This window comes from Macrobrachium nipponense, chromosome 28 (assembly GCF_015104395.2).
Source record: "Macrobrachium nipponense isolate FS-2020 chromosome 28, ASM1510439v2, whole genome shotgun sequence".
NCBI classification, from domain to species: Eukaryota; Metazoa; Arthropoda; class Malacostraca; order Decapoda; family Palaemonidae; genus Macrobrachium; species Macrobrachium nipponense.
The window spans coordinates 15,960,889-15,987,102 of NC_087217.1; the positions used below are offsets into that span (position 1 = coordinate 15,960,889).

At 39.2% G+C, this 26,214-nt stretch overlaps 1 protein-coding gene across 1 annotated transcript in view; it reads right to left on the reverse strand.

Moving 5' to 3' along the window:
- The window catches only part of LOC135201456 (DNA-binding protein Ewg-like), a 112,996-nt gene that overhangs the window by 64,247 nt on the left and 22,535 nt on the right, over positions 1 to 26,214 (reverse strand). The window contains 6 exon segments of the mRNA XM_064230414.1: positions 15,465 to 15,526; positions 15,528 to 15,592; positions 21,326 to 21,478; positions 21,662 to 21,688; positions 21,829 to 21,933; positions 25,244 to 25,356. Coding sequence (XP_064086484.1) covers positions 15,465 to 15,526; positions 15,528 to 15,592; positions 21,326 to 21,478; positions 21,662 to 21,688; positions 21,829 to 21,933; positions 25,244 to 25,356 — 525 coding nt within the window.

A 26,214-nucleotide genomic window follows, 5' to 3' on the forward strand; every position in this document is an offset into this window, starting at 1 on the left:
CGTCCATCAAAATTCATCTGTAAATCATAAACTCCCTAACTCTAGACAGTTCAGATATGTAACTCTAAAGGGCACCCTTGACAGGTAGTATTTAATTTTCTTTAGAAGAAAAATCCATAAATACTTGACTAGAATAAGACGGTCACTAAGGAAGTTCTGGGCTTGGCAACCCCCAAGAATAAAGCCTACTTTACTGGGGAAAGGTCGACTTTCAAGGAATGATGAGGCCATAATCTTCTGCACCATACCCAAAAAACAGCCTCAGACTTTTTGTAATTGCTAGATAAATATATTCCATGATATACAGTTACTATACAAATTCTTTTATAGAGAAACAAAAAAAAAAATGAAAAACATAATCACAAGCCAAAATTAAATATGTTTGTAATACTATATAGGTAGTCCTTGAGTTACAATGTTTCAAGTTCTAAAATTTCAAAGTTACAATGGCGATACCAGTTACCATACTTCAAAGTTGCGATGGCGATACAGAGTGTGAGACTTTTGTCTGTTTTAAACTGTTTAAAATGCAAAATTTACGTAAGATTAGCATGTCTTCCAAAGGCCCAAGTGAGTCTCCAGCCGGTGGTGTGATGAAGTGGAGGCATTCCATTACTTTAGAGCAGAAAATAAAAAAAGAATTAACAGTACAGTACAGTAGTATATGTATAGATTATATGGTGTCGGCTAGGCTGCCTCAGAATTAGCATATTTTTGAGTAACGATGGGGCCATTGCCATCAAAACTAGAGGACAACCTGTACTATATACAATAGCTCACCAAGATAACGGATTAAAGCGTCCGAGCCAACCCTGCTATAAAAGAACGAGTGTTTTTGCTGTAAAGTCCACGTATCTCGTGTACTAACCACTTTTCTTTCATCTCTTTATCCCATCTTCTAGTTAAATAAATTAAAAATGTAAAAGAGAATGACAAAAGTATTGTTTGTAACGTTACAACTAAAGGAGAAACAGCTGTTTTGCTAAGAACAACCAAATCGCATTTCATCATCGAACGATAGTAAACAATTACCATAGTTGTTACATATAACGTTAAATAAATTAGGACTGATGTATTTTTACATTATACCCTATTTTCTATGGAGAAAAGATTGGCAAGGAAATATACTATGCCGTACTACTAAATTCAAGCTGCAAGTTGTCGCTGAAGCTGAGAAAACAATGTCAAGCTACTTAACTATAAATTATAGTGCACAGACGCGGATTAAACTCCCGTAAATTTCTATACGCCATCAAACTCGACCGTAAATAAAATCGGAAGAAAAGTATTTTAATAAGAACTAATGAGCAGAACACCTTTTACTGTTGTTTTCATTCTAATAAAAGATAAATATGTAAAGCTCATATAATGAAATAGAGAGAAAATAGCAAACTGAATCTCGTGAATCTTTACACAAAAAATGCACCCAGCGCCATTCTACTAACCAAAAAATAACGCTTACGTTCACAACGAGACCTATTTAAAAGCCATATTTTGACTTAAAAAATACTGTAGTATAATGAAATATAACCTTGTCTTATAAAAATTAAGTGTCATTTATGCCGACTATAAGCAAGAAACTAGCTTTCAGTTAAATACGACGAAATAAACTTACATTGTAATTCCCGCACAATGATTTCCGAACCAAAACAGTGACCAGTATGTCTGAATTTATACACTAAAAATATGAGAATATTCATAAAATATTATTGGACACTGTGAAGTAAAGCATAACTTTTTAAATGAGCCATGGAAAAAGAGACATATTCGTTATTTTTCTATTTTATATGATACTAATAGTGAATATTACATATTTGGCGCTAGATCCAAAGCCAAAAACCCTCAAATTGATATTTCCATTTTCCACTAATATATCCAGAAGTACGACATACAGTTATCTTGTTATCGGTGTGCTACTGTACTTTTGAGTCATAAGCTTCAATTCCTATGCCATCCAAGCAGCACAATTCTATTGATAATTATACACAGGGATACATATAATTTATAAACCGAGTGAATAATAAACAAGAAAATAGCTGAGATTTGGGAAGAATGACAAAAGTCATTATCAACAGCCTACCACATATTCAGCAAAGATATCCAACAGAAAGAATGAAGTAAGCTCTTTCTTAAAGAAATTACAGTACTACTATCTTTTGGATAACCAGTCACATTCTGAACTATAGAGTTTCCCACTGCATAACAAACTATTTTATTCACAACTAATAGTATATAATTATTTACTAATATATATATATATATATATATATATATAGAGAGAGAGAGAGAGAGAGAGAGAGAGAGAGAGAGAGAGAGAGAGAGAGAGAGAGAGAGAGAGAGAGAGAGAGTGTCGTTGTGTTTACACTTGGATCTTAAGTGGAAGGAGATCAATCATGTTTCATCATATCAACTTACTGTTGGCAAACAGCAAATTTAAAATATGCATGAAGATTTTGCACACAAGTAATAAGTAGAGAATGCAATAAAGGAAAGGAAAGTGAGATTAAATAAATTTTCACAAGAAATTGTTTAAACAAACAATCCAAAGCACGCAGATGTTGAACATGGCACAAGTGCGTTTTATTACGGAGCAGAGTTACTTTTACAGTGCTAAAAAATCGTAAAAAGCAAGTGTCACTCAATTGGTATTTTACAGCAAAAAGAAAGATAAAAATGAAATTCTAGCAAATATAGTGCAAGTGAAAGAAATGGGTGAAACGCCAAAATTTAGTGAGAGAGAATAATCAATATAGCTCAGCTGGAAAGTCAGTGGGTAGCAGACCCCTGTCTCTTACACAATAACCAACACCACCATCCTTCCTCTCCCCTCTATCGTCTCGCTCAGCGCACCGAACATTGGCTCAAAACAGACCATTTAAAAAAAAAAAAAAATTTATTAATGTACTGCATTCGATTGTTTTATATATTCTATCATTGTTAGATTTAATGTGAAATTCCCTTTAATTTTTTTATGCGAACTGATACTGCTCTTCTCTTCTCAACAATATAAAAACTCCCAACTCTATCTCAATTCAGCTGGGCAACACTGCAGTGATTTATGATTTTATTAATCTTTTATGCTAAATTTTATTGTGAAATGCTTTATTCTTTTATTTATTTTGTTGAATATAGTCATTAAACTATACTGTCTCACTTAGCACACCAAACACTGGCTCAGAGGAACTGGGTTTTTTTTTCCTGTTATTTTTTTTTGTTAATGTAGTAGTAAATTAGATTGTTTTTGTATTTTATCATTATGTTAATTCTTTTTTATTTGTGAATGTGATTTTGTTACTGCTTTTATGTACTAACAGTAATGTTTTTACTGTCTCTTCTCCTTCTCTCCTCAAAAATGACAAATTTTCTAAGACAATTTGTTATTTTTCATAGCTACAAACCTTCGGTCTTAACAATAGGATAATTTATTCTAGCGCCTAGCTGGATCCGGTAAAAGCAGATGAAAGCAAGGAATCTTGTGATATCTGGCAACGCATGCGTAGATTGGGTGAAGAGTGGTCAAGGACTGCTCATCTATGCCAGTCTTTCCCAACTCAGGATGACTTAACAAATAGAGGGGCGGGGCGGCTAAAGGTGGGCAGTATGACATTAAGACCTCGGTTTGTAGCTATGAAAAATACAAAAATTGTCTTAGAATATTTGTCTTTTGTTCATACGCGAACAAACCTTCGGTCTTAACAATAGGATAGACTCATACTTGGAGGGAGGTATAAGACATCCTAGACTGGCTGGGGACCTACCCACCAGTCCAGCTCTCAAAAGAAATATTTCTTGGAGAGGGACTGAAGCCCATTGAGAAGCTGGATAAACTAATATCCAACCACTCAGAACCTGAGTGACGTACAATGATATATGGGATAACCATTGTATAGGGAACCAAAGAGAAACTTTGACTGTCCAATAACAAACCAAGACACTAGGGTTTGTATTACTCCCAACTCCTCCTTGCCAAGGAGTGCAGCCTATGCTACCAAATAGTGGGTAAGATATTGTAGTATAATGCACGACCATACTACCAGTATGACTACCTCACTCACCTATATCAGACCAGTCCAGCAAATGATGTGTCTATTCCTTAAACTGCCCGAAGGAAGAAGGAAAGATACAAGAGAAAGAAGGAGACCAGCCAACTCACTCATTCTCTCATCTACACAATCATCTTAGGTAAGATACAAAGGTGCCCCATTAAGGGCAACTATGAGTTACACAACCTGTTGGGCAGCCACCACAGGACCCAGGGAAAACGTGTCCATAGATCTGTGGGCAACATCCTTAAGATAGAAGGAGGTGAACGTGGACTGGCGTAACCAAGTACCAGCGCTCAGCACAATGTACAGCCAAGTTCTTTTTGAAAGCCAGAGAGGGACCAATACCTCTAACGTCATGTGCTCTAGCCTGCACAGACATGGTGGTAGAATCATCAAGTGTCAAGTATGCCTGTCTGATGGCTTCCCGTATCCAAAAAGAGATAGTATTCTTAGACACCTCTTTCTTCATACGGCCTGTGCTAACAAAAAGTCTGCGGCACCCTAGTCTAAGGTGCCGAGTCCTTTTAAGATAGCAACGCAGGGCCGGACAGTGCAAAACAAAAGCTCTTGAGCATCACCACCCCAAACCAACAAAGTCAGTCAGTGATGGAATATAAAATGAAGGAACCTGTCATCATGCACAGAGGGATTATGGGTCTTGGCCATGAATTCTGGGACAAATCCAAAGGACACTGACTTCCAACCCCTGGTGTGCTTCACCTCATAACTCAGACCGTGGAGCTCTCCTACCCTCTTGGAAGATGCCAAAGCCAAAAGGAAAACAGTCTTGAGCGTCAGGTTCCTGTCAGATGAGCGAAGCAAGGGCTCATACGGACTTTTAGTTAAGCTCTTAAACACCAAGGAAACATCCCACGTTTGAGGCTTGAGCTCTCTAGGAGAACTCGACTGCTCAAATCCCTTAACTAGCAGGCAAAGTTCCCAGGAAGAGATGTCGATACCCTTAAGGCGTAACACAAAACTCAGTGCCGCCCTGTAGCCTTTAATAGCAGAAACAGACAAATGTTTCTAGTCTCTGAGTAAGGTTAAAAAGTCTGCTATTCGCTGAATAGAGGTCGTGAGTGGAGAAAAACCTTGTTTACGACACCAATCACATTTTTGTCTTGGTAAACTGCAGAGGTTGACTTCCTAAGACTGCTGGACATGTGCCCAGCTGATCTCTGAGAAAAGCCTCTAGCTCGGAGGAGATACTTGATAGCCTCCAATCGTGAAGAGACAGGGATTCTACTGACTGGTGGAACCTTTCTGCATGGGGCTGACACAGGAGATGCTGCCAAGGGGGAATCTCCCTCGGAATCTCTGACAACAACGACAGCATATCTGGAAACCATTCTGCCTGAGGCCACAGAGGGGCTACCAAAGTCATTCTGAGACCCTGTGAACTCATCAGCCTGTTGAGAACCTGATGGATCAGACAAAACGGAGGGAAGGCATACACCTCCTGGTTGTCCCAGGGATGTTGGAATGCGTCTTCTACCAATGATAAGGGATCTGAAACCATTGAACAGAACACCTCAGCTTCCTGTTGTAGCGTGTTGCGAAAAGGTCCAGCATGGATCTCCCCCAATCTGGAAAAGCTTGTCTGCCACCACTTGATGAAGGAACCCCTCTGTGCCTTAGGATCTGATCCCGGCGACTGAGTTTGTCTGCAACCACGTTCCGTTTCCCTGGGATATACCTGGCTGAGAGCTCTATTTAATTGCTGATTGCCCACTGGTGAAGCTCAATGGTTAAGGCGTGAAGTTGCTGAAAAGCCAGGCCTCCCTGTTTGTTCACATAGGCTACCACCGTGGTGCTGTCCGACACGAGAAATGACAGAGTGACCCTTCTTTTCTTACCCCACCCGAAACTCCTTCAGACCCAGGAAAGCCGCCTTCAACTCCAAGACATGATAGGTTGCTGCTTGTCCTCCGAACCCCTAAACGCCTGAAGTGATGAGGCCGCCTAAGTACCCGCCCCAAGAACCTACGAGGGAGGCATCCGAGAATAGAAGGAAGTCCGGTGGGAGAGAACGCAGAGGGAAACCCTTCAACAGATTTGGTGGTCCAACCAACCAAACGAAGGTCTTCTCTCACTTCCAAAGACAGAGGAACCATGAACGGAAGAGTCGCCCGCCAGAGACCAGAATTCTCCCAGTCTCCATTGCAGAGACCGAAGGTGAAGACGCCCATGTGGGACCAGCTTCTCTAGGGAAGATAACACTCCCAGAAGAACCTGCCACTGATGAGCTGACTGAGGTGACTTTGACAGGAAGTTGCGCGCTACAGCCCGCAACTTCTCCAATCTCTGATCCGACGGGGAAACTCTTGCCACTATCGTATCGATGACCATGCCCAGGTAGAGAATCCTTTGAGTGGGTACGATGTTCGACTTTTCCTGGATTAAACTAATATGTCCAGGTCCAGACAGAACCAAAGTAGACGATCCCTGTCCTGCAGCAGCTTCTCCCTGGAAACTGCCAAGACTAACCAATCGTCGAGGTACCTCAGCAAACGGATCCTCTGAGCATGGGCCCAACTTGAAACGATGAGAGAAAGACCCATTGTGAACACTTGAGGGGCTGTCGTCAGCCCGAAGCACAAGACTTTGAACTTAAAGATCTTGTCCGCAAGAGAGAAGCGAAGGAACTTCCTGAACGCGGAGGGATGAACAGGGATTTGGAAGTATGCATCCCTTAAGTCTATTGACAGCATGAAGTCGCCTTCCCTCACGGCTGCCAACACGAGCGCGGGGTGGGTCTCCATCTTGAACCGTGTCTTCCTGATGAAGCGATTCAAGGTGGATAAGTCGATCACAGGCTCCATCCTCCCGAGCCTTGACAACCAAGAAGATGTGACTGTAAAACCCCGGAGACAGATGCACTACTTCCTCTATCGCATCCTTGTCCAGTATTTTCTGCACTTCCTCCCGAAGAGCCAAGAACTTCAGAGAATCTGGAGGAAACGTCTTCCTGAGCTGCGGCTTGTCGACAGAGGAGGAGAGAAGTCGAATGGCAACAGGTATCCCACCCGAAGGACATCTACCACCTACTTCTCTTGCCACTTGGCCCAATGGCCAGCTAGGCAACGCCCCCCACCTGTGGCACAGGAGAGGGAGAGGCGCTAACCTACCGACTGCCCCCTTGACCTCTGCCCCTGGAGCCCCTTCTTGGTTTAAAAGGAACGAGAGCGAAAGGGGTTTATCTTGAGACTTAGGCTGTGTCGAAAGGGAAGGCCCTGCCGAACTCGAGGTCCTCGATGGCCTACCAGGCGACGATCTCCTCGACTGCTGCTGGACCGGGGGAGGAGGAGGAGCCGGACGTCTCCGAGGGCGGGACTCTGACTTAGACACGGCCTGGTGCACCAGTCATTCCTTGGTGTCGGCCTGGTGCACCAGTCATTCCTTGGTGTCAGCCCGGCGCCAGTCAATCGCATCTTTGAGTTCTGTCCGTGGAAGGAAACAAAAATTGTGACTCCCAACAGATCACCGTTCCTCAATGCCAGCAAAGACTCTGTGCGAGCGATCTCTCCATCCTAGACAAAGCCGCGTCCCTCCTAATCAGAAGATTAGTCCATAAATTGGCACTGAGGTGAGCCAAATATGAAAACGCCTTGCCCCCGGACTGCAATAGACTGGCAAGCAAGGCGGCACTCACCAACCCTTCAGGGGACCTGTCAGAAGCTATCTTGGCAATCACCACAGACCATAAGTCCAGTTAAGAAACCATCTGCAACATGGAGGTCGCTGTAGATTCCAAAGCCAAGGCATCTTGCGGAGACAAGGACAGAGCCACTGACCTCACCTGTTCCAAAGTCAAACCTGGCTACAGGCGAATGACTTCTGGGGTAAGGTGGCGTGACAACAAAAATGCAGAGCTCGTAGAATAGTACTTCCTATGTCTCATGAGAGGTTGGGGTAGTAGTTTGGTAGAGCCCCAAGAGCGAAGTGAACTGTCCCGGTCAGAAATAGAGGCGCTAACCTTCTGCAAGAACCCAACTGAACGTGCCCCCATAAGGCAGCTGAAGAGATGATTTGAGGTCCTGAGTAGCTCCCACCATGGCTTCCAAGCAAGAAGGAGTGTAAGACGACTGAGCCTAACGTCCTACTTGATTATATATTGTATAATTGTATGGGTATAGATAAGTGTGATTATATATTGTAATAATTGTTATGGGTATTTTATGCATTGTTGAAATATGGTGGGTGTCTATATATAGACAACATGTGGTAGATTCTAGAAGGTGTCTGTTGATGTATTTAAGTTGTGTTGTGACGTCATAGGACTGTTGACGTCATAGACAATATGGCGGCGGCGTCGGCAGGATGTAAACAATAAACACGGGCGGCAGTAGAAAGCACGTGTTGGTGGTGTGTGGTTGGTAGGGGAGAGCTCTCTGTCTGGTAGGAGTTGTTTTTTGGGTCGTAAGTCTTGTGGTGCTGGGTGTTTTAAGGTGATTCTGGAGTGTACTGGAGTGGAGAAAGCGTACAGGTGGGTAGATTATTCATTTTTATAGAGAAAGAAAGGAGTTAGGCTAGGCCAAAATTCAAACTGGTAGCAGAGCGTGGTTGATCAAAGCTGCCTGGATCCGACAGTGAACAAAGGGAGACTACTAGATGGAGAAGGGAATGTCCTAGGTTTAGCGGGATACAAGAAGAATACAAAGAATGGAAAGGTCAAGCCGAAGATTGGCTATTGTTGTATGGAGAAGTACAAAATACCCGGCGATAGAAATGAGAATGAGCTTAAAAGGGAAAGCCCGAGAGCTAGTGGAAGCATTAGATAAAGAAAATAAACTTACTGGTACAGAGGGTCCAAAGTTAATCCTAGAGAAACTAGATAAAGCCTATCTAAAAGACTCGGTAATGGAGAATTACGGTAGAAATAAAAAGATACCTTCTAATAAGAAGAGAATCTAGTGAAAATATGGCGGACTATTTAATTAGATACGAGAAGGCAGCATCTGAGTGTGAAAGAGCAATGGGGAAAGGCGCGCTTGAAGGCGAAGTCAAGGGGTATCATGTAATAGAGCAAGCAAATCTCACGGAAAATCAAAAACAAATGGTATTATCGGCTTGTGGGCAAGAAAAGCTAGAGTACGGAACAGTGTCGCAAACAATGAAAAGACTATTTGAGGATAGGGACTAAAGAGGAACGGGAATGGTGGGGTTCGTCAGAAGGCAATGCCAGTTCTGGTGAGAGGGAGGGAAAACCAAGATATCGGGGAAGATGGAACCGAGGAAGGGGTGGTAGAAATCCTATAAACAAAGAAGGGAAGGTAAACAGTATGTGCAATATGCAGCTCAGAATGGCATGGGCTAGGGATTGTCCTCAGAATTTTCATAATAGGAAGAAAACTGAAACAAGACTAGAAGAAAATAAGGAAAAAACAGAAAATGGGACAGAAGAAGAAGAGGTTTATGTAGGAGAAGTTAATAAAAATAGTGGAAGCATCATGGGAGGTGTTATGCAATTTTGGACACAGGGTGTAAATCAACAGTTTGCGGGGGAATTGTGACTAGCACGTATTGTCATGGATTTGAGTCAGGAAGAGTTGAGGAGAATGAGGGACACTAGGACAGAGTCTAATAAAGTGTTTAATTTTGGTGAGACATCTTATAAGTCCAGAGGAATATAGAAATACCTGTGATACTAAAAAACAGAAAGTTTATTTGAAGACGGAAATTCTGCAAGGTGATATACCCTGGCTGATAGGTAAGCAAACCATGAGTAAAATGGGTATGACCCTAAATTGAAAGAAAATTGTGTCATAGTAGAAGTATTAGGGGGAATGAAAGTAGAGTTAAGAGAAGACGAACAGGGTCATTTAAGAGTGCCTATAAGGAGGAGGAAGGTAGAAGAATTATTACTGGAGGGTTGGAAGGGAAAGAATCCGAGGGAAATTAAGAACACAATGAAGAAATTACATTTACAGTTTGGTCATGGAAGTGGAGATAAAATATGGAAGCAACAGAGGAAGCACAATGGAGTAATGGGTTAATCGAAAAAGAAAAAGAGGAAACTAAGAAAGTTACTAACGGAACTGATTAAAAATTGTGAGGTTTGTAAAAAATACAAAAGAAACCCCGCCAAACCGGTAGTAGGCTTTTCTTGGAGTTAAACGTTTTCAATGAAGTCGTAGCGAGGATCGGATGTGGGAGAGATAGAAGAGAGAAAGTTCTTGGTAATAGTGGATATGGCAACGAGATATTGTCAGGCCTGTTGGTAAAAGATAAGAAACCAGAAACTATAATAAAGATACTTTTTGAGTGCTGGTTTGCTATATTTGGAGCACCTCCAAAATATTGTCAGATAATGGGGGAGAATTTCAAAATGAAAAAGTAAGGAGGATGGCAGAAAAATGGAATATTAAAGTATTAGCCACAGCATCAGAATCTCCGTGGAGCAACGGATTATGTGAAAAGACCGTAGGCATGATCAAGGGAAGTGTAAGGAAGATGAGGAAGGTGGAGGAGAGGAAGTAGATGGTCCCTAGCTTTGAAATGGGTAGTGAGTGCTAGGAACTGTTTAATGAATAATGGAGGTTTCTCTCCCAACCAATTAGTATTTGGAAAAAACCCTTCACTGCCTAACCTAATAGGAGAAGAAAGTTCTAGTCCTGCAAGCAGAGAAAAAGGGATGGAAGAGGGATATGGTAAGGGACACACTGAATGCAATGCACAAGGCCAGAGAAGCATTTATAAAAAATGAGTCCTGTAATAAAATAAGAATAGCGCTAAACAAAAAACATCAGAGAACATAAATTTGAAGAAGCAGTGGTAGGAGATGAGGTATTCTATAAGAGGGAAAATGAAAAACTGAATGGAGAGGACCTGCTCAGGTAGGGGAGTATCGGGGAAAACAATAATAGTCAAACATGGGGATTCTTTAAGAGAAGTAGCTAGGATACATGTGACAAGGATTCAACGACGATCACCAGATACAGAAGAGATATCGGCTAGAATAGATAAATCCCATGGGGTGAAAGGTAGGTCAGATGGCCCAAATGAAGGGAAAGTAGATTGGCTGGAAGGAGAGGAGATAATGGGTGAGAGAAGGAATGCAGACACAGAAGAGGACTATAGAAAGAGAGGTGATAGAGGAAACAGTGGAAGATAACGGGCAAAGTGCAATAGAAAGCGAGTTAATGGAAGAGATACCAAAATTCAAAAAGGGAAATAGAGTTAGGGCTATAAACAATGATACAGGACAAGTAGAAGAATGGACTATTTTAGGTCTTGCAGGAAAAAGATCAAGCCAAGCATGGGCTGATTCGTCAATATACGAGACTCACAGTCAGGTGACAAAGGGTGGGTTAACTTGAGGGATTATAGTCAGGTAGAAAAAATTGAAGATGAAGAGGAGGTGTTGCTGGGATTTGAAAAATAGAAGCATAATGGAAGCTAAAGAAAAAGAACTTCTAAGTTGGAGAGAACCAGGTATATGAGGAGGTAAATGATGTGGACAAAAAGCTATATCTACAAGATGGATAGTAACTGAAAAGATAAAAGGGGGGGGGAGGGGGATATGTAAAGCAAGATTGGTAGCTAGAGGGTTTGAAGAAGAAATGGCTGAGTGGGAAAAGGATGCTCCCACATGCAATGCTGAAATTTTAAAATTCTGTCTAACCATAATAAAGGTGAAAAATTGGAATTGTTATACATTGGATGTCAAAACTGCATATTTACAAGGTGACGAGATACAAAGAGAAGTGTACTTGAAGCCACCAAGGGAAGATGGTTGGAGGGGATTATGGAAGTTGAAGAAACAGTCTATGGGCTCAAGGATGTTTTTCAGCAAAAAGCATGGTATTGTAAAGTGTGAAAGTAGTGAAGGAGCTTCAAGGTGAGAGAAGTAGACTAGAACCTAATATATTCTTTTGGAAAGAACAATAAATTGGAAGGCATTTGTGTACACACGTAGATGATTTTTTGGCACTTAAAGGCAGGGAGTTTCAGGGGCGGAATGTATTAGAAATTATGTAGAGGGTAAAGAGTTGGAGGACGAAGGAAATTAAGAGGGGAAAATACTAGGTTAGGAAACAGTCGGAGGGGAGGGAGAAAGAGATAAGTGTGATTATATATTGTATAATTGTTATGGGTATAGATAAGTGTGATTATATATTGTATAATTGTTATGGGTATTTTATGCATTGTTGAAATATGGTGGGTGTCCTATATATAGACAACATGTGGTAGATTCTAGAAGGTGTCTGTTGATGTATTTAAGTTGTGTTGTGACGTCATAGGCTGTGACGTCATAGACAAGATGGCGGCGGCGTCGGCAGGATGTAAACAATAACACGGGGCAGTAGAAAGCACGTGTTGGTGTGTGTGGTGGTAGGGGAGAGCTCTCTGTCTGGTAGGAGTTGTTTTTTGGGTCGTAAGTCTTGTGGTGCTGGTGTTTTAGGTGATTTCTGGAGTGTCTGGAGTTGGAGAAAGCGTACAGGTGGTGGGAGATTATTCATTTTTATAGAGAAAGAAAGGAGTTAGGCTAGGCCAAAATTCAAACTACTTTCCAAATTGTTGAACCCAAGAATGAGATCAACAACTTCCGAAAAGGAAGACAGAACCTTGTGCGTGTCTCCCTCCTCCTGCTCTGGCACGGAGACTGACGACGAGAAGGGTGTGTAGGCTCTTCTAATAACAGAATGGGTTAGTAGCCAAACAGTCTGAAACCCCTACTAACCTGTCTGGGCTGGGTCCCATGCGTCGGCCTCCGAGACAGACCACTGTAGGTAGAACTAGGCACATCACTTACCTCAACAGATGACTCCAGATGTCCATTGAATGGTCACGGGCGTGGTGGCCGCAGATACGTGAGATGGGGGGGAAACCTGAACTACTCAAGATTGACGGAGATCCTTATAGTCGAACTCTTGGATGGCACCAGTGAGAGAGGTAGGCAAACACTCCAGCTGCACCAACTCCGTGCTCACTACCTTCAACCTCTTGTCGGGCGCCTTCAGGTCTTTACGGCGACGAATAGGTCTTGAAGAAGAAGGAGCACTAACATCACCGTGCACGGCAGGGGAGGTTTGCAACACGCTAGCGGTTGTGCAAGGAACGGAGGGGGGGGGAGGGGGGATGTGTAGCACGTTTGAGATATTGAGCCGAGGGCGAAGCAACCCCTGCAGAACACACACCACTAACACTTGCCCAGAAACCCACGGCAGTCTCGGGAACATGCCCGCGCTGTTCCTCCCTCGAAGGTGAAGGAAGGGGAAGGTCTTTAGCCTCCAAAGCTTGATACACTAACGAGGCATAGAGGGGGAAGAGGGAGAGGAAGACAACACTAGTTTATTATGCGCACTCTTCTCGGAAGGTGTTTCCTACCAGTCCTCCCAATCGATAAGGCAGCCAACTTCACATCTAACACAGAGTCCAGCCTCTGAAGCAGTGCCTGCATATGACCTTGGACTGATGTGCCAGAGAAGGCTCCGAAGACAAGAAAGGGAGATGTTGCAAACTGGGCGGCAGTGATGGCGTTGCGGCTAAGCGAGGAGGATCAGAGGAGACGACTGGGATATACGTCATCGATGAGAGTGAGTCACAAGCGGCGGTGACGCCACTGGGCGAGGAATACACAAAGATGGACCCCATGACGTCATCAACGGGCTGACGCCGCAGCATCACTCCGACTCAAAGCGGCGGCAGACACTGGCGGAGTAATACAAGATGGCCGATTGCTGCCACCCGCGAAGATGGAGCCGGGGGGAGAGGGGATGGCCTGGCCGCCCAGACTGGGAAATGGGGGGGGGTGCGATCCTCCACAAAATGCCACTAGCAACCCCTCCAAGGACAGGGTACCCCCACCCCCCTAGCCCAAGCGTCTTCCAAATCGCCCCCATTTTGGACACCTCCGACACTGGAAGAGAAGAGAATGATGAAAAAACCAACTACCCTTCTCGGGAACCAAAAAAGCTCCCGAGGAAGAGGGGGCTATATTACAAATATTACCCTGGCGACCTCCCAATACTTCCATCGACAAATCAATAGAAGAAAAGGAAGGATGCAGTGACAACGCTACTATGGGGGGTTGACTACTGCGGAAGACGACATCAGGAATAGGAGCAAAGCCCTCCCAAGTAGGAAGAGTGCTTAGGCCATGCCCAGCATTCCGTGCAAGTATTCGTAATACTAGTACAAAAATTCGAACGACACCTACTGCATGTGATGTGGGGGTTGGTCTCTGCCGAAGCCATAAAACGAGAACACGGAAAACCAGGAAATCCCGGGCACATACGCTGACACCGAGGAGAAGCAGAAGCCATAATACCAGATAAAAACACACACACACACACACACTAAAAGGAACAAAACGGGCAATGAACCGGAAAAAGGCCAAGAGAGGTAAACACAACTCTCGCCCAGGCGGTTAAAGAAAAGACTGGCGTAGATGAGCAGTCTTTGACCACTCTTCACCTGATCTACGGATGCATTGCCAGATATCACAAGATTCCTTGCTTTCATCTGCTTTTAACCGGATCCAGCTAGCGCTAGAAATTATCCTATGTTAAGACCGAAGGTTGTTCGCGTATGAACAAATATAAATTGCTCCCACCCTCTATCCAAAGTCAGCTGTTCGTCACTGCAGTGACATATTTTGTTCATCTTTTATGCCAAATTTTATCGTGAAATGGTTTATTCTTTTCTTTATATTGTTGAAATGATTACCTTTGAAAACAATATATTGTAAAGGAAAAAACATGTTACTACAGTTTTTTCTTTTCTTTTAGGACAGACACAGTAGGCCACTGAATACAAGTATAAACATGACATTTGTCAGGTTGAAGTAAGAGCATTTGTTCACAAAACAATACAAAATTTTCCTCAACATTTCAGTTGAAGAACGGAATGTTCAACATAAGAAACGTTTGACAAAAGAGGTACCACTGCACTTGATACATAAATATTTCTCTGTAATATGACTAGTTTTTCTAGCTAGTTTTCTGCTTGCTGTTTTTGACCACATGAACTTCCTAACCAATGTTCTTCCAGTTTCTATAGCAATGCTCCAGCAGGAGGATGGTTCCCTTGAAAACAACTATCATTACTAATATAAAAGGAACACACAGGTTTACTTTTGAGACATAAAATTTCCAAGTAAATTCTATGATACGTCACACACTATCAAGTGTAAGCCACATTTCACATGATAAATATGCAAACAATTTACCAAACATGACAAATGCTGTGTACACTACTAAATTGATGTGTACACTACTAAATTGAATGTATATGCTACCAAATACTAAAAGTTTCCATAAAATCACTGTAAACAAGCTTCATCAAACCAAGATTTATAATCCAACATTATAAACTTCATTTACTATGAGCATTCCACCATTTATAAGAAAAAGAACTCCAGAACCATAACTTTCATAAATCTAATGAAACAAAATGCTTGGAAAAGCTGCTTACTTTGAGATCCATCTTCTCCGGTAAGTATGATGGTCCCTTCGTGACTCAGGCTTCTTCTGCTATTGGTTGAGGTCTATATTCACAGAGCCATTCTCTCCATCCAACGATTCCCCATTCTGTGTTGTGATCTGGAAGGTCAATAACCTCATCCCTTTTAACATGTGTCAGGTTAGTCACTAGCACCCAGGAGGAGGAGCCATGCATTTCAAGCAAATAACATAAAATCTAAAAAGCATCTTCAGAGAAATAATGAAGTCCCACAAACTAGGTTAGTAAGTATTAAGCATGCATGGAAAAGTACAGAAATGCTATTAGGCATGATAACAATAATGTCTTTGGATCAAACACCAAAAAGTTGGTCATTTACAGTAAATGACAGAAGAAAACTGTAATTATATAACCCCACGAACTGCAGACACTGTGTTTTGCTTGCCAAGTTGCTTGGAATGTAGGATATTAGCCATAAAAGCGTGCACTAAGATAGAAAACTAATTTCCTGCACCAATTTCCTAATGCAAAAGGAAGCTCATTATAGTTCTTGCATTTCTGTCCTACCTACACATAAAAGACCTGAGAAAACTGTTAAGAAGTCTACAAAGTGTTCGGAAATGAAACCCATTAAACCCAGGTCCACATGTAGTGCTTTTATCAATTTTACTCCTTTTTCCTGTCATATCACCTATTAATATTTTTTGGCCTAAATAGTTTATTGTTTATTATTCTTACTATTTTTTTATAAACTCATCTCCTACTTATACAGATTTATGTTTCTATTTATTTATGAAATTAACATACCTAAATTGTAAAAAAAATAAAATACAAAGCATACATTTACAGGAAGGCCTTTCAAAATGTTCCTCATTAAAAAAAAAAATTTAAATTTATACATAATTTAAAATTACTATTATCACTGAAGAAAACCAAGTGACTCCTTCACCATATCATATTCAGATGTAATCTCTGCAGTAAAAAAATTACACACATAAAAGTCAATTCCACTCACTCCAATTCTGAAACTAACAGAATGGTAACCAAATTAGTACCCTCCCAAATCTAAATGACTTCAATAAAATGGGAAATACCAATAACTGTTCTTCCTTCAGTTTCTCAATTTGACTGATATGGTGGTGATGAGCAAGCAGTTGTGATATGAGATATATAAGAAAGTGGAGGAGCTCTAAGCCAAGAGGGGATAACTAGAAGTAAAAATATAAATAATGGTGATTAGATTATACCTTTATATTCTCTTTTAAAAAGTCAGACTTTCATATAAACTTGTGAACATAAATTAGCCTTTCACTGATATTTCAGGGTACCAACCTCAAGCCTCTCACTATTATTAATGCAACATTCTATTCTATGGTATTTGCATCCATTAAAATACAAGTCCATTTTACTTTTCATTAGTTTTCCTTGACTTATGTGGAGACTTGTCCCTTTTGAAAGTATGACCTGTTACAGAGCCTTTCTCTTGTCTAAACCGAACCAAATACCTGTGCTGCTGCCTAAATTCAACTAATATTGCCTAGTAAAATGTGAATCACATAAGAGAGGACTTTAATCTTTTTCGCCATACATCACCACTTACGACAGACAGTTCATCAAACATCTTTGTTCTTTTCGAGGTAAGCTATGTATGACTTGTTTCTTGGGTTCTAAAACTATAAATACCATCTTTTCATCAGAGTAAAGCACCATCATAGTTTTGAATTTTTGATAAGGACTGGTCAAAAGCACTTATTCTAAAAGTAAATCATGATCCTAATACATACCCATTATCAACTTGTCCTATTCCTTTTTGGTTTAATAAATGGGACAGTGGTGCAGTTTCAAAGCATTTACATACAACCTACAAATCTGCATGAAACCTTTGTGGAAATATCAGCAGTAAGCTACAATGCTACATACACTACTAAAAGATACAAGATAACCTCAGAACTGACAAGTTCGATAACGGTGACTCAATTTAAGCAAGTTCATTCAAAATAATAGCCACCTACAGGATAGCACCAACTGTGTAATAACTCAAGAATTGATCAAATAACTACATTTAGTAAACTAATCTCCATCCCAGGTTAGAAGAAAAGCAAACTTACAAAACAATGCTTGTTAATTGGAATTCACATGCTTCACCAAACACAGATATATAGATGCATGCATACTGTTACATTATACTATATTGTTTGTGATTCATGATAATACAAGTAATTTATCTTTACATAAGTCTAATAGGAAAAAAAAAATTTGATCGTACAAGTAATCTCATGCTTTTACGTTAATTAAGTCTAACAAGAAATTTTGCAGTTTGTTTATCTATGCATGAAAGAAATTCATTAATCCTTCAAAACAAGGGCTTGGATAGTTACAAGGCACACGAGCAATGTATTATCCTGTAAATCACAACTAAATAATCCTTACAATGTCAATTCAAAAATTGAAATTATCAGTTTACATCATTCAAAATCCTTTATTCTTTGCACAAGCTCACACCAGAAAAATAGTTTGGCCAATTCTTAATAAAAACAAAAAGTTTCTCAGAAGCAAGTATTTCCCCATCGCTGAGAGGAGACCTTAACCCACATTCCACCGCATGCCATTCCATACAACTTTGAACTGAGGAAATATATGTAAAGCTAAACACCAATTAGGTTTGGAAGGTAACCCTCTAAATTAATCTTTAGTGAAAGCTAAAATTATGATTTTTCAGCCCTCTCTGTCATACTGGAGATCCATAGGGATGTAATGAGTCCTTGGGACTATTAAAAATATATAACCTACTCTTATTATTATTATTCTCAACTGATTACCACAATGTTGGTAATAAGGCCTTGTTACTATCATAAACATATTACCTCCTGAACTATCATTTTCAACTGTCTAAGTAATTACTGAGTCATTAACATACTATCAGAAGCCTGAACCAAAGGATTTTTTTTTTAAAACAAGAATGAAAAGTGGCAGCTGAAAGTAACATTGCCAGGGAAACCCAAAGGACACTAAAATTATTTTTGCTTTTGTTGTTGTTTCAGATTAAGCCAGTCTTATGGTGGCATTGGCTCTTGCTCCTTGAGCAGCTTGTAACTGAAACAATCTGTGGAATAAAACCATATCCAGGCAATAAACTTCTGCACTGCCTACAGCATGCAGTATCCCCCTTGGGGGTTTCCTCCCTCGAGTTCTCCAGGTTCCTCCTTAAATATAGTGCAATACTTGCTAATTCCATTATTACATAAGAGTACGGAATAGTTCTGCAGATCATTTCTTAACAAAAAAATGGAAATCCATGAACTTGGCAATGTGCCGATGTAAAATATATCTGGGTTATCTCCTAGTCATTTCTATCTTTATGACACATTCATGTGACTCTGGTTGTAACATGTGTGTTGGACTTGAGAAATTTCTCTTCAGATTACTTAAAAATGATAACCAGCCCAAGAAGAGCCTTCAGAGGTATGGACAAAATACCAAATTTGTAACTAATTTGTATTTTTCATAACTAACAAACCTGAGGTCTTAACATTAGGATTTACTAGCGCCAAGCTGGAAACCGGTAGAATTATTACACTTGTGAGATCCGGGGACTATTGGCATCTATAACCAGGTCATGGGGCATGTATACCCCCCAGAATAACTTCAATTAACTTCAATTAACAGCATTAGACACTTCACAGGCAGTTAAGTTCTCTGACCTTTAGTGAAAAAGGCAAAATATGACCACACTCACTTGAAAATGAGAAGTCCTAATTGCTCTTTGCACAGAGTAAAGATCTCTTACCTCACCCAAAAATGTCCAAAGAATGTAACTTGCAGACCATACTAAGGAGCATATAGACAAAAAAGGTGTTCACACAGTCCTACAAGTTCTATGATTAAAAATCTTTAATAAATTTCATATCACTTTCCTTGTTCATCCACTTTAGATTTATGAAAGCAAATACCAGAGACATGTCCCACTTTGCCTGGTACCTTCAAGTCTTGACCCCAAGTGAGCCATTTTTGAAATAAACCCTTGCTAGTGCTCCTTCTACGAGTTGCTATAATGGTTAAGAGGGAGGATATCCAATGTAGCATAATACCAAGGACAATCTCATTAAATGGCCCATGCTATTCTTTCAGAATTTTTATTAATAGCTTAATCACACTTGGTTGACCTACACATAGTAAGGGGGTATTGCCCTTGCAACTTTTGCAGCACATAGGAAATTCCTAAGGATTGGTTGACCAATACCTGCATTGCTTTCTCCCTTTTCCGTCCTGTTCCTTTCATCTTTCCCATATTCTTATTTCCAAACATTTAATTAAAAAAAAAAAACATTCAGGACAGCCCTATCAGGCTGAACATGTGATTCAGGGTCTGTTTAAAGTGTTCTATGATACAGAGGGTCGACAGCTACTCCTAAACACCACTCCATAGGGGCACTTCTAACAGTGATCCTTTTATGGACACCAGTTGTATTTTTGAGGTTCTTCTTAACATCATTTCAGCCCCATCTGCATTGTTTTTTGCATTTCACTTTTCATCTGTTCCCTTTTCGTCTCATGCCAGTTTGGTGTTAAGTTCAGCTCTACTTTCCTTCAATTTTTTCCATATTGTTTATGAACAAAGCTTTGATGTGAGCCCTACATCAAAATAGGACTGTTATCTTATGAAAGTAATTTTTAATCCTGATAACCTACAGCTACTATGAAACTTATCCCTCATAAATATTCAAATCATACCCAAACTATATTATAGACTGCTTTTCTATGTAAAAATCAAGACAGCCATACATGAACTCTAACCAGCCCAAGAAGAGCCTTTATTAGACTTAGGCTCAGAGGTCTGGAGAAACTAATCCTTTATAATAATAATAATCCATGAACTCCTTCACTAACTATAGCTGAATAATCGTAGCCAGTCCATCAGTGCGAACCAGACCCTGAATCGACTGTACTACCTATTTATGCCGAGATATTTTATACACAAGCTGGCCTTCTAGTCTCCTGCGGAAATTACAAACCCATGGTCAACCATCGCGTCTTCGTGGCTTGGAGCCCCTACCAAAAAAGTGCCCAGTTTTTCAATCGCCATCGTTATCATCTTCCAGCTATAATACTGGAAGACTTACCTTCAGGCATAGAAACATCCATGACTTCACTGTCAGCATTCACTGATATTTCCTGATCACTGATATGGCATTTGATTGTGCATGGAGTATTAGTATCAACATGTATCTACACACATGATCAATCAGTCAATCTAGCTGAAGAATCCTTTAGGACTGAGCAGAATTCCTTTCCTTAGTAATAAGGAACTTGATCTTCATGCTGACACATTTATCTGACACATTTATGTGGAAATTTATTTGGATGCAAATTTAATTGGATCTGGAAACAATGGAATGGATTTGCAGCTTGTTATAAAGCTGGTTGCCTTTACATGAATAGTCTAATCATGCCCACCTATTTTTCCACTTACTCTTTATAACATTGTATATCACTTTGACAGAAGCTCCAAATTCAAAACTGAAATTACTGCAAGGACTTCCTGTAACCTTCTACTCGCTATTAAAACTGCAACAGGAATGGTATGATGGTGGAGTGGATAGGAGGATTATGCCTAATTGTATAATGATACAGTGCTGGCCTATGACGTAACCCCAGAATTCTTTTAGTCAAAAGGAAAAATTAGCTAAACTGCCTTTCCAGGAATTAAGCATTTGAAAACTACAACTGCCTAGTAAATTGATAGCATCAATACTTGAAGCAAAATTACCTGAACTTAAATAGACCAATGAAAGAATACATATTGCTGGTCAGTTATAACCTGTTCAGTTTTCAATACTTGAAAAGAAATAAACTAAAAACAAAGTAGCACTTACATGAGCAATTCCTTGGACATGTGCAGTTGTACCATCAGGTAATTGAATAACAGGGTTATTGGGATCGACTTGAACTATGGAGACCGTACCATCAGGGTTACTAATAGTTTGGACCACTGGACCTGAATATGTAGCATTACCCTGTGCTCCAACCTTCAAGGACAAAAAATCAAATACCTACTGAGTTAAGATGGACTTTGGTATTAAGACTTTCAGTTGTTGTTTAGTATCAAAACTTATTTATATCATTCTAAACATATTCAACAGACGTTATATGATATTATGGTATCTTCAGCAAAACTTCAAAACAAAAAAATTAAACCAATGCATAGTCACCCCGTGTAAGCATATCCTGTCCAGCCTCTAGAAATTGAGAATAATTTTCCTACAAGTTTCTTCTAAACATATAATTTTTGTATAAAGAAATTTCAAAATGACAGATTTACTTTTGCAAAAAATCAAAATCAAGGTCATTAGTAATAGTTGCAAGACACTATACATACTTGACTTTTTTCATCTTCTTCATTAAACGCAGGTAACAAGTCATCACGCCCATGGTATTTATAACAATTTACAACAATCTGACGGAGTGCAGTTGTCCATGAGACCTGCAAGAAACAAAGGTACCTTAAAGAATGCAGAGAAACTAAATTTACTTCATCTCTATCACAACCTTTATATCAACAAAACCTAAATAATTTTATACACACAAAAAAAGATAATAAACAGCAAACATTAAAACAATACCAAGAACAATCATTCTTAGGTTTTTAATATTTCTTTAACAAAATTCCCATATAGCAAATTATTCTTCTTCAACCTTTTATTTCGATCAATTATAAATAACACTGCATAAACAAAATTAGCTATAATTGGAAAAGGTGGAAAGATTTTCATTAAAAAGCTAACTCATGCTTGTACCAACAATTAGTTCCTTGTTGGACGAGTGGATTTTGCGCTCGGCTACCAATCTGGTGGTCCGAAGTTAGATTCTCAGCTCGGCCAACGTGGAACCAGAGAAATTTATTTCTGGTGATAGAAATTAATTTCTCGATATAATGTGGTTCTGATCCCACAATAAGCTGTACGTCCCGTTACTAGGTAACCAATTGGTTCCTAGCCACATAAAATATCTAATCCTTCAGGCCAGCCCTAGGAGAGCTGTTAATCAGCTCAGTGGTCTGGTAAAACTAAGATATACTTAACTTAATTTGTACCAACAATTACTATACTGACAAATAATGCTTCCGACAACAAATGATCTAGTCTTCAGTCACATTATTCTAATCTCTCTGATATTAAAAGGGAATTCTCTTATACAATAAAATTTGGAAAATAAACATTCCTAAGCACAATAAAACTCCAGCTTTGGTGAGTAGTAAAACATTTGGTTAGAAACAATGGTGCCATTATCCTCTTAAAAGGCAACCCTAGTAGATCAGTCACAAACTTAAAAAGTTACAGGCAAGTAATGGCATTCCCAAAACATCGCCATGACAGAACAGACTGCATCACTGAAGACTAAATGCACAATTATATTCGCATTTAACCCTTAAGAGCCAGGATAAAAAAATATATGCAGCACCCCAGGCCGGGGAAAATTTGAGGTCGACCAATTTAAGAAAAAACACATCAACGGAAAGAGGAAGATATGCAAATGCACAAGGTTTAAGAATAAAAATTCTAAAAAATTCTCCCTAACTTCCACAAGTTGAAAAAGACTATTTACAACCCCTTGTGATGCCTCTTTTACAAGACCATTGTACATTTTGCCAAGTTATACATGTTTTTCCTAATAAATAATTTTACTTTATTTTGTAAAATTATAATTACAGCTCACACAATATCAAAACAGATAAGAACTAAAATCAGTAACAAATTCTGAGTATGTTTGTTGTAAAATACTTGTAAATTTACTGAGATCAAAGATGCAGTAACTTTTTTTGATTATGCATGTTTTATCTAAGATTCTTTTTCACTTTTCTTTACAAAATAACAATGATAACCAACATACTATCATAGGAGATAAGAACTCAAACCAACAGCAACCCATAAGTATATTTATGAGAAAATATATAGAAAGACGTCATGTGAGAGAGAGGGGAAGAACATGATCCCTTGAAGTCATGATCACAACTAACTCCTGAGCCACCTGCTTCGTTGATCTTAGCCAGTCTAAAAGTTGCCATTAGTGAATTTATGGGCTATAGAAGCAATGGAACCTCTTTCCTGCCCGATTCTTCCAAATTGATGGGCCATATTATTGATGCTCAACCATGAGTGAATCTGTCCACCACCCAAAACCTGTTATTGCTACTCATATGAAGGTATCTGTCCATTAAAGGTTAAAAGGCAAATCTCCTATACAATAAAATTAGGAAAATAAACAATCCTAAGCACAATGAAACTCCCTCTTTGGAGAGTAGTAAGCATTGTGGTTTGAGCACAATGGTGTCATTATCCTCTTAAATGGCAACCATAGCAGTCACAAACCTTAAAAGTAATAGTATTTCCAAAAAATCATCAAGACAGAACACTGCCTTATTGAAGACTGCATGCACAATTATATTCACATTTAATATATCTTTTTTTCCCAATGAAAGCTATTACGCAATTTTCATTCCATGATAAAATAACTTATAATTATGAGGAAAAATTGAGTGCACTTTCTTTCTTTGTACAGACCCTTTAGTGACACAACGGGTCTATTGGAAATTCAAAGAACAAAATAAATATAATTTTCAGGATTCTTACAAAGGTTATCTTTCTGCTGATAAAAGGCACAGTTATAAGGACTGTAACAGGTAACTACACTGTACAGTGGTCCCCCCTTCCCGTATTAGCAAGGGATGGGTACCAGACATCCCCGCCCTATAAAAATGCTTAAAACAGCCTATTTTGTTTGTTGAAATAAAGAAACACTAACTATAAATTTTTATACCTGGTTTTTTAAGTTTTATCACAAAAAAAGTGCATTTTATGATGAAATTGATAAAAGAAAACAGGAATTTGTGGATATTTCCCACAGAAAAATACTGTAAGTAGGCGAATTCCCCGATAACAATTGGTAGATATGGTCCAGAGAGAAATTCGCGGATGCGGTAGTCCGTGAATTCGGAGAACGTGAATACGGGGGCCCCACTGTATACAATGAACATGTGATATTAGTTGCACAGAGAATTCAAGTACAAAAGAAACTTCCTGGAATAACATAAATTAAAAAATCACAAGAGATAACACAAAACTTCTTGGAATTACATAACAAATGATTACAACAATCCCAAGAGATAACTTAGCACTCGTGGCAACTATCTAATATCATGTTTACTTTCCATTCATTATCTTTGTTACCTTCCCATCTAGCTTTTCGAAATTCTTTAATCTGTGTTGCCCTAATTTTTACAATGCCATTTATTTAGTACCACATCTGTTAGTCTAAAATATCAATACATGGTCAGGTTAAATTATAAGAATACTTAAAATTGTCATCCAGTCAAGACAGAACTTTCTTCAATGTGAACTGTGTGGCATTGTGTAGGCAGCAATACTATAGGTTTCTTGCACCATTTTTTCCTTAATTAATTTCAAAGCATTACAAGTTTAAATTTATAGCTGCTTCCTTGTTCTTTTCATACTTTTCCTTACATTTTTCCTTGTACATTTTAGTTTTCTTTGATTTCACTTACTTAGCTGTCTTCTTGACCCTGTTCTAATCCCAATTCTCATTTGCAAGTCTGATTAAATTACTTTACCTAAATAACAATCCTCCATTTTTAATACTCATTTCAGAACAGATCCTTTGGTCAGGCCTAGTCTACAAATATGTTTATCATCAAAAAATACCAATATGAAATAAGAACTTCAACATCTCATGATTCTAATTAGTTAAGTCAATCAATATAACAATATAAACCATACCTTTTGTTTTTGGTCCTCAGATCTTGCATCCATTCTTACATTTGCCCAAGGTACATCTTTCGGCCACCAAGGCGGTCTCGTTGATTCTTTACCCCACCCTGGTTTCCCTCTCCCTAAAAAAAGAAATTATAAATTTTTGTTAAAAAATGTACACAAGCCATCAAAGCAACCACTATATTAAAATTTCAAAGAATCACATATGAAATCTATTAATTCAGCCTTCACAGAGTGATCTAAAGTAACTGTCACTCAGATGCTGGCTCCCACTAACTCCTGTGTCTCCTTGGTCTAGCATTCTACTCATAGGTTTGTATTTCTAAAAATGGAAAAAAAAATAACAATAGAATAAAAAACCAGAACACAGAAGTGCAAACTGGGCAGGAAGAGCTAAAACAACCAGCCTCTTGGTGAGAAAGGCAGCGCCGACGTGCTAGGAAGGTGGTTAAGACCAGAGGTTTGTTCTGTATATGGACAATTAAACCTCATATCCCTCTGAGATTTTGAGGCCTACTATAGTCATCATTGAAAGACTTAATAAAAATAAATTCACTGTGAATTATAAAAAAGCAATTATAACAAAATTTGAACAAGGCATATATGGACATTTGCTGTTGTCATAGAGACTAATATATATTCTGATTTATAGCAAATTCTTTTTTAAAGTTACATAATCCTTTACTCATCTTGGAGAACTTACACCACTCAAGTATATTCAACTATTTTTTAATGTGCTGTGGTATCATTCGTAGCCCAAATAGCAATGAATTTCATATAACTGGAAAGGCAATTATCTTACTTTCACACTGTCAACAGAAATTGGATACATCTTTTCCCTAATTTATTGTGAATCTTTTTCTTAAAGTGCTACAGATTTTTTTGTCACATGGTAACAATTTACTCAAGATATCGATGATTTTTAATATTTTTGCATTTTAAAATATATCATGATAAAGTTCAAATCTTTAGCTTTA